General features: G+C 34.4%; 1 protein-coding gene across 1 annotated transcript in view; it reads right to left on the reverse strand.

The window, feature by feature from the left end:
• The window catches only part of PIK3C2G (phosphatidylinositol-4-phosphate 3-kinase catalytic subunit type 2 gamma), a 353,953-nt gene that overhangs the window by 322,000 nt on the left and 17,540 nt on the right, over positions 1–14,413 (reverse strand). Inside the window, exon 2 of the mRNA XM_047741193.1 lies at positions 2,471–3,228. Coding sequence (XP_047597149.1) covers positions 2,471–3,148 — 678 coding nt within the window. The 5' untranslated portion in view covers positions 3,149–3,228. The remainder of the gene's footprint in view (positions 1–2,470; positions 3,229–14,413) is intronic.

Genomic DNA, 14,413 nt, shown 5'->3' on the forward strand with positions numbered 1-14,413 from the left:
AGAGAGAGTACACAAGCAGGGGGAATGGCAGGCAGACCGGGCTGAGGGAGAAGCAGGCTCCCCACTGAGCAAGGAACCCCATGCAGGACTTGATCCCAGGACTCTGGGATCATGACCTGAGCCAAAGGCAGACAATTAACTGACTGAGCCATCCAGGCATCCCACTTTGTTCATTTCTAGATTCCATCTGGTATCATTTTGCTTGCATCCAAAACACTTTAGTATTTCTGTGTGCATGTTAGCTGACTAATTTCTCTCAACACTTGTTTATGTATCTATTTCAAGTTTTGAAATGTATACTCAATGGATACAAAAGTATATAGATATGTGTGTGTGTGTGTGTGTATCTACGTACAGATAAACACACACACACATATAAAATATAGGTATAGATACATATCTTTTAAAATGTCACTCCATTGTTGTCTGGCTTCTATTGTTTCTGATAGAAACTTGCTTTTCAGATTGTTGTTCCACTGTGTGAAATCTGTTTTCCCTTGCTGCTCTCTTTTATGATTTTCTCTTTACATTTTGTTCACAGATGTTTGAATATGATTTGTCTTACATCTGACTGTCTTTGTATTTATTCTGTTTGGGAATTGTTGAACTTTTTAGATCTGTAATCACTGGGTGATTCTTCTTTCCGGTATTATATTTTCAGTACTAGATTTTCATAGTATTTATTTTATTTTTTGTAGTTTCTAACTTTCTTTTGAGATTCTTCATTGGTCTACTCATTATGTCCATCTTTTACTTCATCTGGTTCAGCATTCTTTTATAATCACCTTAAAGTCTCATTCTGTTAATTTCAACATCTGGACTGTGTCAGAATCTCTTTGTAAAATCCCTGGGTTATTTACTTGATTTGGGGCGAAAATTTCTTGCTTTGTTACATATCTGTGCACTTATTATTATTACATGTTCAACATAGATGACACATTGTAAATTGTGTTGTCCTGTTTTCAAAATATATAATTTTTCTCTGGTAGGCAGTTAGATCCTTTCATCTCTTCAGCCTTTATTTTATTTTTTGTTAGGGTACTTCTATTTTGGTAGGTGCAGCATCCATTCTAGAGTTGTTGTTTTATACTCTTAAGGGATAGCTTTGGGTAATCTCAATTGAATGCCTGAAGTACTCAGCTCAGTGTCTTCTCTTGTTAGGTTAGAACTTCGACACTGTGTAGCTTAACACTTGTGTGTAGTGAACACAATCGCTTGGCTAAAAATCTATAGCAACTGCCATGCAAATTTCTGACTCCCACCCATTGCATAGCTGGAAATGTATTCTGCGCTGGAACACAGGCTCTGCCTTCTCAAGAGTAGTGATACTGCTGCTCAAATGGGGCTCTACTCTCCTGCCCCAAAGCAGAAATGAGGATGATCATGCAACACATCGGTGTTTCCCTTCTAGGGTCAGGTCCTGCACTGCCTTGTGTTCAGTGCCTGAAATCAGGAGTTTAGTGCTTGTTATTCTGCCCTGATTAGAAATAGATGTCTCTAAAATCACTTTTAATTCAGATGAGTTGAGTTGCTACCTCCTCTGCATATGCTTCAGACAGAACTAGGTATTTCTTCTCCTATGGACTCATTCTATCTGTTATTTTACTCTGTTGACATTATTTGTTGACAAGTTAATTTGAGCAATATGCTATTTTTGAAACCAAGTATCATGTCTTTTCTTTGCATTCATTATGCCTAGTATATCATGTTCATTTTAAGAATATGATAGTTATTGAATAAATGAGGAATCCTTTTGCTTCACCCTGGAAATTGTAGCTGCAATAATGTTTCTTTTTCTTTTCTTTTCTTTTTTTTTTCCCCCACTGTTTACTTCCAGTTTCACTTGTGTCTAGACTCAGTGTAAGCAGAGAAATACTCAAATATTATACAAAAAACGCTATGGTGACTTAATTGATTGGAGAACTACTGACTAAACCATAAGGATGAATTGCACAATGATTGCATAATTTCCTACTCTTGGAATAATCCCAGTAGAAGATGCCTGCCAACAGTATAATTTAGGAGACTCTGGGCAAAAGGACATTTTTCCTACCATAATGACATAAAGTTTTAATTTATGACAGTATGACTCAAAATATAAATCTATGAGATGTATGTATGTTTCTGTGTGTGCATAATAACACAATAAGAATCAAAAGTACTTTCATGAAAACCTCCAATTATGATATTTTTATCCAATAAAATGTAAGGGCTATAACATTTTATTTAGTTGTGGCCAAACTGGAACTTTAAAAATGATATAAAATTTTTATTTTTCTTTCTTCAGAAAAAAATCCTTAATTTAGGAATGCAGAATTTGTGAATAATAAATTATTTTTCCACAAATAATATTAATACATTTTCCTGTTCAAGATGAGTGACCCTCATCACCAAATTAATCCAATGCATTACTGAATGATTCTGTCAGATTTTTTTTTTTTTTTTTTAGGTCAACATATATGATACATACCTTTCTATTCTTTGGCCATGTATTTTCCCAGGCCCTGGGTAAAGAAGACCCTTCAAAAGGCATCAGAGAACGTTCTACAATGTCCATATTTCTACATCTTTTATTCTCTTCTTTTGGCATGAAGTCAGGTGAGAAGGATGGATACATAGAAGGGATGCTGCTTTCAAATCCTATGTGGTAGTTGTGATTTTCATTTTCTAATTCTCTCTGTGAATTAATTTTATCCAGACTAGTAGATGATGAAGCTAAAATATTGAACCTGTAATCATCAGCACCATGATATTTTCCTATGGGGTTTCCCCAAGAGGTTCCTTTGTTCGTGTTTTCAGGTTTTTGTAGCACAGAGCTCCTAAAACCAATTACCGGTATTTTCCTAACCTGGTGACAAGAGAGTTCTGAGCTTTTAGAAGTGAATTCATTCAAAGGTATTTGGTGTGTTTCATCTAATGAATACTTTCTTGAGTTCCAGCTTGGTGCACTCGGTACAAAAACAGTGTTTTCTTCCATTTCAGTCTGACAGAGTGGAATTTTATTACTGATCTCATCTACTAGCTGATCAAAACCCAGACCAACTTGGCTAGGAAAAAGGAACTGATTTATGGAGTGAAATTCTTGGTGCTCATCCTGCTCTTGATGTGATGCACTGGCATTTAGATCTGTTTTCCAATAATATGCCATTGTTTATTTTATGTAATTGAGAGTGTTGATTCTGCTCAGATGTCTACCTGATGATATTATAAAAGAGGAGAGGATTTTTCCTAGAGAAAACACAAAAAGAAACAAAAATTCTTCAATTAATTAGAAATAAAAGAACTTGCAAAAAATAAATATGATGAATACATATAAACAATAGTTTTGAAGCTTCTCCTTAGCAAATGAAAAGATTCATGGATAATCTAAAACTCCATCAGGGCTCACAACATTAAAGTCTCTTGGGGGAGTATTGACTTTATATTTGTGAAACTCCTATAAGAGAAAAATAAGTCTACCTGAATTATGACAGGAATTTCATGAATCATTCAAAACTCAATATTCCCCTTTGAAACTCCTTTTCCTACTGAAGATCTGCTTCCCTCCACTTATCATCTCCCTCTGTATTCAATCATCTGTAAGTATGCTAGGAGGTTAAAGTCTTCTATTAGCTAAAGTCTTTTCTTGATCAGCAGTTACTCATTCCTAGACATAGTCTTATTTTTTCCTCCTTTCCATAACCAATTAACTTGTAGGTTGGCTAGACCCTTTCATCCTCTTCCCAAAACTCTTTAAATAATTGTAAACTTCTTTCACTTCTTCTCCAAATTGACTTTCAATAGGTTCACCAATGAGCTTCATGTCAGTAAATTCAGTTGACACTCATCAGTTTCTTTCTTTCTTTTTTTTTTTTTAATTTAAAAATTTTATTTATTTATTTGACAGAGAGAAAAAATGAAGATGCAGGCAGCGGGAGAGAGAGAAGCAAGCTCCTCACTCAGCAGGGAACCCTTTCTGGGGCTCCATCACAGGACCCTGGGATCATGACCTGAGCAGAAACCAGACACTTAACCTATTGAGCCATCCAGGTGCCCCAATATTCATCAGTTTCTATTTTACTTTATCTCTCTACAGTACTTGATTCCATTCACCATACTTCTCATTTTAAGTTTTTTTGCTTTCTTACTTTGACTCTCTGTGATACTGTACTCTCTAAGTACTTCTTTGTTTATTCTTTATCAAAAACTCCTTTGCCTATTACTCATTTTCCACCTGACCCTTGTCAGAGCTTCTTTTCTTCTCAATTATTCTCTCCTTGTAAGTTATTTCTTACTTCCTGTGGCTTGATTTATATGTAAATGACTCCAACCTAGACTGTTCTTATTATTACCTTCTCAATGTCTCCACTTTGAAAGTCCAAAATTTGTATCATAGTTCACCCAAGAACCTGCTCCGCATATTCCATTTTTCTGTGACAGAAAATGACATCCACTCAATTGCTCAGACCAGAAGCCAGAGTTTCATCTTTTAATCTTACCTCATCTTTATTCTATATCAAATAAAACTACCAGTTCCTATAGAAAATCTTCTGCCTACTGCTGTCACGATGCTAGTCTAAAGGTTTTATTCCTTATGTGGAATGTGATGTTGTCTCTGAAACTGCTTCTATATTTTCTGCATCCATTCCTGTGTTCTGTAATCCATTTGTTTTCTTATATTATAGTGATGTATTTAGAGACTAAGCAAGTATCTTTTCTGGATATAGCTTTTCAGTGGTTTTCCTACTGCCTCAGGATAACATCTATAGATGCTATCTATGTAAGATTTCACTTTTCCATTATATCATTAGACCATGTTAATCTTTCTCACTTATAGCTCAGTACCTAGTATTTTGCTTTACTCATAGTAATTGTACATTTGTATTTGTTGAACTGATGATTTAATAAGTTAAAAAATTACAGGGGTGCCTGGGTGGCTCAGTGGGTTAAGCCTCTGCTTTCGGCTCAGGTCATGATCTCAGAGTTCTGGGATTGAGTCCCACATTGGCCTCTCTGCTCGGCAGGGAGCCTGCTTCCTCCTCTCTCTCTCTCTGCTTGCCTCTCTGCCTACTTGTGATCTCTCTCTGTCAAATAAATAAGTAAATAATCTTTTAAAAATTTTAGAAAATTATAACTGAATTAGAAGAAAATGAAATTGAAAAGTATTTGTGTCATTTTTATGAATTTATTAATTCCCTTAACAAACATATGTTTGTGTGTTAAAGACTAAAAAAGGGGGATAATTATGATAGTGGCTCACTATCAAATATAATTATCAATATTTTGCAATGGCAGTTGATTATTATTCTGTTGGCACTAAGATTTATTTAAAACTCATAATCACCTAAGAAATAAATGAATTATATTTATTATACTGCTTTACTCAAGAAATTGAAGTGATAGATTTGGCCAAAATTTTCAGTTCAATGCAGTCAAGAATTACACTATAGATTTGGGAAAGACTTTCAAGAGCTGTAACTAAGAAGTGTATAGAATAAAGTGTTAACCAAAAAATCAATCTATAAAATGTTATTCCAAACTATTCTAATTCATAGGTCACATTATTTAGCCACACTCTTTTTCAGGAATTGCCATTTGTTAATCTTCATGTTAATAATGAATGTACGGTTCACTAAAACAAATGAAACTCAAGGCACCTGGATGGCACAGTCAGTTAAGCATCTAATTCTTGGTTTTGGCTCAGGTCATGATCTTGTGGGATCGAGCCTTAAGTTGGGCTCCACACTGGGCATGGAGTCTGCTTGAGATTCTCTCTCTCTCTCTCTCCCTCTGGGTCTTCCCCCCATGCTCTCACTCACTCTCTCTAAAATTAATAAATACTAAACATGATAATAAAAAATAATAAAATAATAAAGGTAAAAATAAATAAATAATAGTAATAAATAAATATTAAAACAAAAACGAGACTTTCTCATCGGACTCTGTCATGAAACTCAGGATTTGTCAGTAGGTGTGACTTTAATTCTGAGAACCAGAGTTAATATCTTAACTTCCTTAGCCCAGCCTGCTCTATCTTACCTTAAATAGGGGAAATTTGGCTACATTAAGATGATTTTAATAAATTGACAAGTAAAACCCAAACCCGGCAAAATGGAAAATCACCAAAATTGATAAGCCTCTAGCAAGACTCTCCAAAAAACAAAAAAGAGAGAGTACCCAAATAAATTAAATCACTAATGAAAGAGGAGAAAGAACAACCAACATTACAGAAATACAGTTTTAAGAGAATGTTTGTGCCAACAAACTAGACAACTTAGAAAAAATGGATAAACTCCTAGAAATATGTAACCTACCAAAACTAAAGTAGGAAGAAATAGAAAATTTAACAGACAAATTACCAGCAATAAAACTGAATCAGTAATCAAAGAACTCCCAAAAAACAAAAGTCCTGGACCAGATGGCTTCATGGTGAATTCTACCAAACCTTTAAAGAAGAGTTAATACCTGTTCTTCTCAAACTATTCCAAAAAATACAAGAGGAACGAAAACTTCCGTATTCATTCTTTGAGACCAGTATTACCCAGATAAAGACAACAACAAAGAAGAGAACTACAGAGGCACCTGGGTGGCTCAGTCTGTTAAGTGTCTGATTCTTGATTTCAGTTCAGGTCATGATTTCAAGGTCCTGGGATCATGCCCTGTGATGTGTTTCATACTCAGTGGGGAGTCAGCATGAAGATTTTCTCTCCCTTGCCCTGTGTCCCTCCCCCTGCTTGTGTTCTCTCTTTTTCTTAAATAAATCTTTTTTTTTTTAAAACAAGAGAAAAACAGACCAATATTTCTTATAAATATAGATGCAAATATCCTTAACAAAATATTACCAAAGCAAGTTCAACAATACATTAAAAAAAACATATGCCATGACCAAATGGGATTTATTCCCAGGATACAGTATGGTTCAATATTCACAAAACATTCAATGCAATATGTCACATTAATAAGAGAAAGAATAAAAACCACATGATCGTTTTAGTAGATGCAGAAAAAACATTAGACAAAGTACAACATCCATTCATGATAAAAACCCTCTGCAAAGTAGGTCTGGAAGGAATAGACCTCAACAAGATAAAGGCCTTCTATGAAAAACCCACAGCCAACAACATACTCAATAGGGAAAAACTGAGAGCTTTCCCCCTAAGGTCAGGAACAAGTTAAGGATGTCCACTCTCAACAATTTTATTTGCCATAGCACGGGAAGTTCTAGGTACAGCAATTAGACTATAACATAGAGAAAAAAAAGGCATTCAGATTGGTAAGGAAAAGGTAAAACTCTCACTATTTGCAGATTATGTGATACTATATATAGAAAACCCTAAAGACAACTACTGGAACTGATAAATGGATTCAGTAAAGTCACAGGATACAAAAATTAATGTACAGAAATCTGTTGCATTCCTATACAGTATTAATGAAGCAGCAAAAAGTGAAATCAAGAAAATAGTCCCACTTAAAATTGCAACAAAACCAACAAAATATCTAGGAACAAAGTTAACTAAAGAGGTGAAAGATCTGTGCCCTGAAAACTGTAAGACACTGATGAAAGGAATTCCAGATGACACAAAGAAATGGAAAGACATTAAATGCTCATGGATTGGAAGAACAAATACTGTTAAAAGGTCTATAATGGGGCACCTGGGTGGCTCAGCCAGTTAGGCAGCTGCCTTTGGCTCAGGTCATGATCTGGGGTCCTGGGATCAAGCCCTGTGTCGGGCTCCCTGCTCAGTGGGGAGCTTGCTTCTCCCTCTCCTTCCTACTCATGCTCTCTCTCACTGTCTTTGTCTCTCTCAAATAAATAAATAAAATATTTTTAAAAACGGTCTACACTACCCAAAGCAATCTACACATTTAATTTAATTCCTATCAAAATACCAATAACATTCTTCAAGGAACTAGAAAAAAAAATCCTAAAATTTGTATGGAACCACAAAAGACCTTGAATAGCCAAAACAATCTTGAAAAGAAAAACAAAGCTTGAGGTATCACAATTCCAGATTTTAAGTTATATTACAAAGCAGTAGTAATTAAAAGAGTACAGTACTGACATAAAAATGGACACATAGATCAATGGAATAGAACAGCAAACCTAGAAATAAACCCACAATTATATGGCCAATTAATCTTTTTTTTTTTAAAGATTTTATTTATTTATTTGACAGACAGAGATCACAAGTAGGCAGAGAGGCAAGCAGAGAGAGAGGAGGAAGCAGGCTTCCCACTGAGCAGAGAGGCCGATGCGGGGCTCGATTCCAGGACCCTGAGATCATGACCTGAGCTGAAGGCAGAGGCTTTAACCCACTGAGCCACCCAGGCGCCCCCAATTAATCTTTGACAAAGGAGGAATGACTGACTGCTCAATGGGAAAAAGACCATATCTTCAACAAATGGTGTTGGGAAAACCAGACAGCCACATGCAAAAATAATAAAATTGAACCCCTTTCCTTTATCATACACAAAAATAAATTCAAAGTGGATTAAAGACCTAAATGTGAGACCTAAAACTGTAAAAATTCTTGAAGAGAGCACAGATAGTAATCTCTCTGACATCGGCTATAGCAACATTTTTCTAGATATGTCTTCTGAGGCAATGGGAAACAAAAGCAAAAATAAATTATTAGGACAATGACAAAATAAAATGTTTCTGCACAATGAAGGGAACAGTCAATAAAAATAAAAGGTAACCTACTGAATGGGTGAAGATCTTTGCAAACGACCTATCTGATAAAGGGTTAGTACCAAAATATATAAAGAACTGATACAACTCAACAGTCAAAAAACAAATAATCCAATTAAAAAATGGACAGAAGACACAAAGAGACATTTCTCCAAAGAAGACATACAAATGGATAACAGACACATGAAAAGAGGCTCAAGATCACTCATCACCAGGGAAATGCAATTCAAAACTACAATGAGGTTATCACCTTGCACCTGTCAGAATGGCTAAAATCAAGACCACAAGAAACACATATTGGCAAAGACATGGAGAAAAAAAACTCTCTTGCAGTGTTGGCAAGAATGCAAACTGGTGCACCACTGTGGAAAATAGTATGGAGATTCCTCAAAAGGTTAAAAGTAGAACCACCCTATGATCCAGTAAATGAACTACTGGATATTTACCCCCCAAAATACAAATAACACTAATTCAAAGGGATAAGTGCACCCCTATGTTGATTGCATCATTACATTATTTACAATTGCCAAGATATGGAAGCAGCCCAGGTATCAATCAATAGGGGAATAGATAAAAGGTGATATCTATCTATTTATCTATCTATCTATCTATCTATCATCTATCTACACACACACACACACACACACACAGGAATACTATTTGTAACAATATGGATAAACCTAGGGAACATAATGCTAAGCAAAATAAGTCAGTCAGAGAAAGACAAATACCACATGATTTCACTCTTGTGTGGAAGAAACAAAACAAATAACCGGGGGGGATATATATATATATATAGATATAGATATAGATATATATATAGATATATACATATATATGGAGAGAGAGAGAGAGAGATAAACCAAGAAACAGATTCTTAACTATAGAGAACAAAATGAAAGTTACTGAAGGGACTCCAGTGGGGAGTTGGGAGAAATAGAGGATAGGGATTAAAGAGTATACTTATCATGATGAAAAAGAATAAAATTATTTAAAAAAAATTAAAAATTTCAAAAAGTGAAAAAAATGTGATTTTTTTCCTTTACACATAAAAAAGATGAAGTGACATAATATTTTGTGGCTTCAAAGAACTGATTGGGCTTTTTAAAATTACTATTTAATTTTGTAGAGCCATTAAAGGAGGTCTTTAAATGTATCACTAGTCTGATCCTGAAGTTAAAGTTTCCTTTAGGCTGTAGCATTTGTTTTTGTTAATAATAATAGTGATACTTATTATTTTTGAGACCAGCTCCGTGCTACTACTCTGTATACATGTACGTGCTTACATGTATTAGCACATTTATTTCTCATCTCAACATTTGATATTATTATTGTCACTTAACCAATGAGAAAACTGAAACACAGAAAGGTGAATTAACTTACCCAAGGTCTCCAATTTTGTGTTTATAGATTTGTTTTAAGCAAGGATTAAAGAGAGACATTTGGTGATCTTGACATACTAATATTATATCTAGAGGATGCCTGAATTTAGGCACTGCAACACAGTACTAACTCAATTCAAAGAATCTCTACTGAAAAGAGTTGAAAACTTTTAAGTTTTTATTAATAACTATACTTTTTCAAGCATTTCTCAGAGTACTAAAACTTGAAATGGGTTAGAGGCTTCCCTGAAAAATCTCATTATCCTGAGATAAAGGAGAATGAAAAATTCTTATCTATATTGAAAATGTAATAAAAACAAAACTTCTTTCAGATTCGCTTTTTCAATATTAAATTTGGCAATTTTAAGGAATTTCTAATAATTTTAAATCCCATCCTTACCATCACAATCTAGAAGCTAAATTATTCCTTAGTTTATAAACAAATAGAAACATTATTTAGTACCAGCTGGCAAGTGTGTACACTCTGCATTATGAAGTAATGAATAAAATAATTAAAAGTCATATGCCTTGACTTTGAGGCAGAACTGTACCTACAGATTAAAAGTGATTACAACATAATTGAGAAGACATGGCTGTTGATTCCTGACTTAAGTAAGATTCTTCAGAATCAAAGAAAGAAATGTGTAATAGGCAGAATAATACTCCCCTCCCAAATATATATATATATATATATATATATATATATATATAGTCTTATGTCTTCATGTCTTACTACATGAAACCTGTGCATATGTTAGGTTATGTGGCAAAGAGGAATTAAAAGTTGCAGAGGGATTAGGTTTTCTAATCAGCTGACCTTAAAATCAGGAGATTACCTGAGTGGGCTCGGCATAATAACAATGATCTTTAAAAATGCAAGAGTGGGCAGTAGAGGTGGTCAGAGTGATGTGATTTGAGAGACTCAACCTGCTTTTGCTGGCTTTGAACATGGAAGAAAAGGGGCCAAAGCCAAGGAATTCAAACAGCCTTTAGAAGATAGAAAGGACAACGAAACAGATTTTCCCCTAAAAGCCTCTGGAAAGGAACACAGCCTTTCCAACACTTTGATTTTAGCACAATGAGACTGATGTTGTATTTCTGACCAACAGAATTGTATGACAAATTATTTTGTTTTGAGGCACTAAGTTTGTAATCAATTGTTACAGTAGCAATATAAAATCAATACAACATGCAAACTGTAAGCTGCTTTCTAAATTGATCAGAAAATCAGAGATTAAAAGTACAGCAGACAGAACAAAAACAGTCCTTTATTCTTTGTTGTTATGTTCAGCTAAATTCAAATGGGATATTTAAAAGATGTTTGTTAATAATGACAACTTACTTTACTGCATTTGCTTGTAACCTTCCATTCAGTTCAACTTTTCAGAGATCAGTTTTTTATTGAGGGTTAATTACTCATCTGGCCCCAGGAGGAAGTACAGACAGAATTTAGGCACCTATCAGCGAAAGGGGAGCACTTGCCAGCTGCTTCCATTTTCTAAATCTACAAAGGTGTAGATATCATCCAAATAGCTCCAGTGTTCAAAATGGGAAAAAAATGTTTGTTTTACAAAGCAACAAAGAAAATGTCTGAAGGTGTCTGTTCTTGGTTCAAAAAGTCCTGACTATACTATTGAATTAGTATGTCTGCAGGGGAGACATGAAAAGAGGGTGAGAGAAATATATTACAAGACTTAAGAAAAATGATTTTATATCAGATAGCAAATTTTAGGCATTGAAAACTTACCAGTTTTTAAATATATATAAGATGTCAAAGAAGATAAAGATCATGCCAAAATCAGACATGTCAAAGTCTAATCAAGTTAAACCATTTGTATAGTCAGTAAGATGGAGGGAAGGTCTATAGACTATGGAGCTAACTTGGTTCCTAAGAAAACTCTGGGCTGGAAGGATCATCTGAAATTCCCATCTTTCTTCATCTGCCGAACCAATTACATATATCATGCAGATGCACAGAGACACTTATATTTTAGCTAGACATAAATTTGAACTTTCTCAGCTCGATTTTCTGTATGAACATAGAGAAGACCATATATATATATATATATATGTACATATATATATATAAAATTTACATTATGTCTAATTTGAAATTGGGTGATAATGAGGTAAATGTATTATTATTATTATTATTATTATTATTATCTTGAGTCCTGACATTATTTTCACCTAAGTGAAGGCAAGAGGTGCTTGGGGAAAATATTAATCTCCAAAATTCTCTACTAGGTACCTTTTTACATGAACAATTGACATTTTTTTATACACGTTTAATCCAGTAGAAGCCTCTCTTCTCATTAGACTGCCTAAGCTTCTTATAAATGAAAAGCTGAATTTCTTATTTATTCTTATTTTGGGAAGATATTGGCTTAAATAAATGAACTCATCTACAGCTGACGCTTGAACAATGCAGTGTTTAGGGACACTGACCCCATCTGTAGTCAGAAATCCACATGTAACTTTTGATTCTCCCCAAATATCTACTAATAGCCTAGTGTTGACTGGAAGCCTTGTCAGTAATATAAGTGGTCGATTAACACATATAATTATCAAGAAAATCATAAGGAAGAGAAAAATACATTCACATACTGTACTGTATTTATTGATATGAAAAGTTTAGGTCATTTGCTTAAAAAATGAATTATCTGTCACAACTTACATCAATATTGTCTTAGGTAATATAAAACACTCTAAGTGTTATATGTATTACTAAGACTAGACATCAAAAATAAAAGATAATGTGAAAAACAAATTCATATTTATTACAGGTACAATGATTGATAACAAAGATGCAGCAATATGATGGCTTTATGATAGCCTAGTGTAATCAAACAATTGCTTCATGGTAGCCTAGCCTATACACTGATGAATGAGTCATTATAAAATTTTTATAGCCTATATTATATTCATAGTCATGATACACTATAGGAAACACTGTTATTTTTTTCATTGTTACTTCTTTAAAAAAGTCATTCATTTGTTTGAGAGAGAGCAAGGGAGAGAGAGTGCATGCAGGCATGGGACTTGGGGGAGGGGCAGAGGGAGAAAATCTCTAGCAGACTCCATGCTGAGCCCAGAGCCCAATGTCCCATGACCCATGGGATCATGACCTGAGCCGAAATAAATGAGACACTTAACTGACTAAGCCACCCAGGTGCCTTCATTGTTACATTTTTAAAAAACCATTTACCTGTGATGATAGGCTGATACCCACTTTCTCCAATTATGAGAGAGAATTACTGTACGGTAATGTGATTTTTTTTAAGCAAAGTTATAAAATGGTAAGAAAACTAACACATGATTATTTTATGTTAAATATCACACTCACTATGCCTATGTAAGGACAGGCTAACCACTTTCATACAAGTCATACACAATGTTCTACACAATGAATACTTAATGACACAAAAATGTCTCATACAGTCTTGCCATATAGTTATATGTGACCATAACCATATAACTATATAGTGTGTCTTGCCACAAAGACCACACAACAGATAAGTTTGTTCACTGTATGACATGATGATTACATATTATCCATTAAGTAGAAGTAGATCATCATAAAGGTCTTCATCCTCATCGTCTTCATATTGAGAAGCTGAGGAGGAAGGGGAGGAAGGGAAGGAAAAGAGTTGATTTTGCCACCTCAGGCATGGCAGAGGGAACAGGTGGAGGAGGTGGAAGCAGAGGCAGGAGATTCAGGCACACTTGGTGTAATTTTACAAAAATACATAGTAATTTCTGACTTTTTTGCTTTTTCATGTCTCTAAAAATGTTTCTATACAGTACCAATCCTTCTTTATCATTTGCTTTACTTCCAGCAGATGTATTATAGAAGGACCCATGTCATAAAAGAAGTCAAAGTAGACTTGAATAATTGGAACCCTTCATTAGCTAGATTATCTAAGGTTAATTTGTTTTTTTTGCTTCTATATTTTCTTCCTCATCATACGGCACTGGTTTGGAAGCACTTATCTCCATTAAGATGTCTCCTCTTAATTCCTCTGCTTAGCTTTTGAATTTCTCCAAAATCAATATCTCAAAACCCTTCATCCTACACCTTTTTTTTTTTTTTACCATATTCACAAGGCTATGATTTCCTTGATTGGTTCTATCATAAATCCTCTGAACTCTTGCACAACATCTGGACACAGTTTTCTCCAGCAGGGATTTAGTGCTTTGGGAATCATGGTTTTCATGGCTTTTTCTATAACAGCAATGGAATCTTTAATGGTGTAATCCTTCCAGATTTTCATTAATTTCATTTTTTTCATTAATTTATTTCATTAATTTCATTAATGTTCTCTTCCATAGTGCTGACAATCCTTTCCATATGTACTAT

This window comes from Lutra lutra, chromosome 8, assembly GCF_902655055.1.
Source record: "Lutra lutra chromosome 8, mLutLut1.2, whole genome shotgun sequence".
In the NCBI taxonomy this organism is placed as follows: domain Eukaryota; kingdom Metazoa; phylum Chordata; class Mammalia; order Carnivora; family Mustelidae; genus Lutra; species Lutra lutra.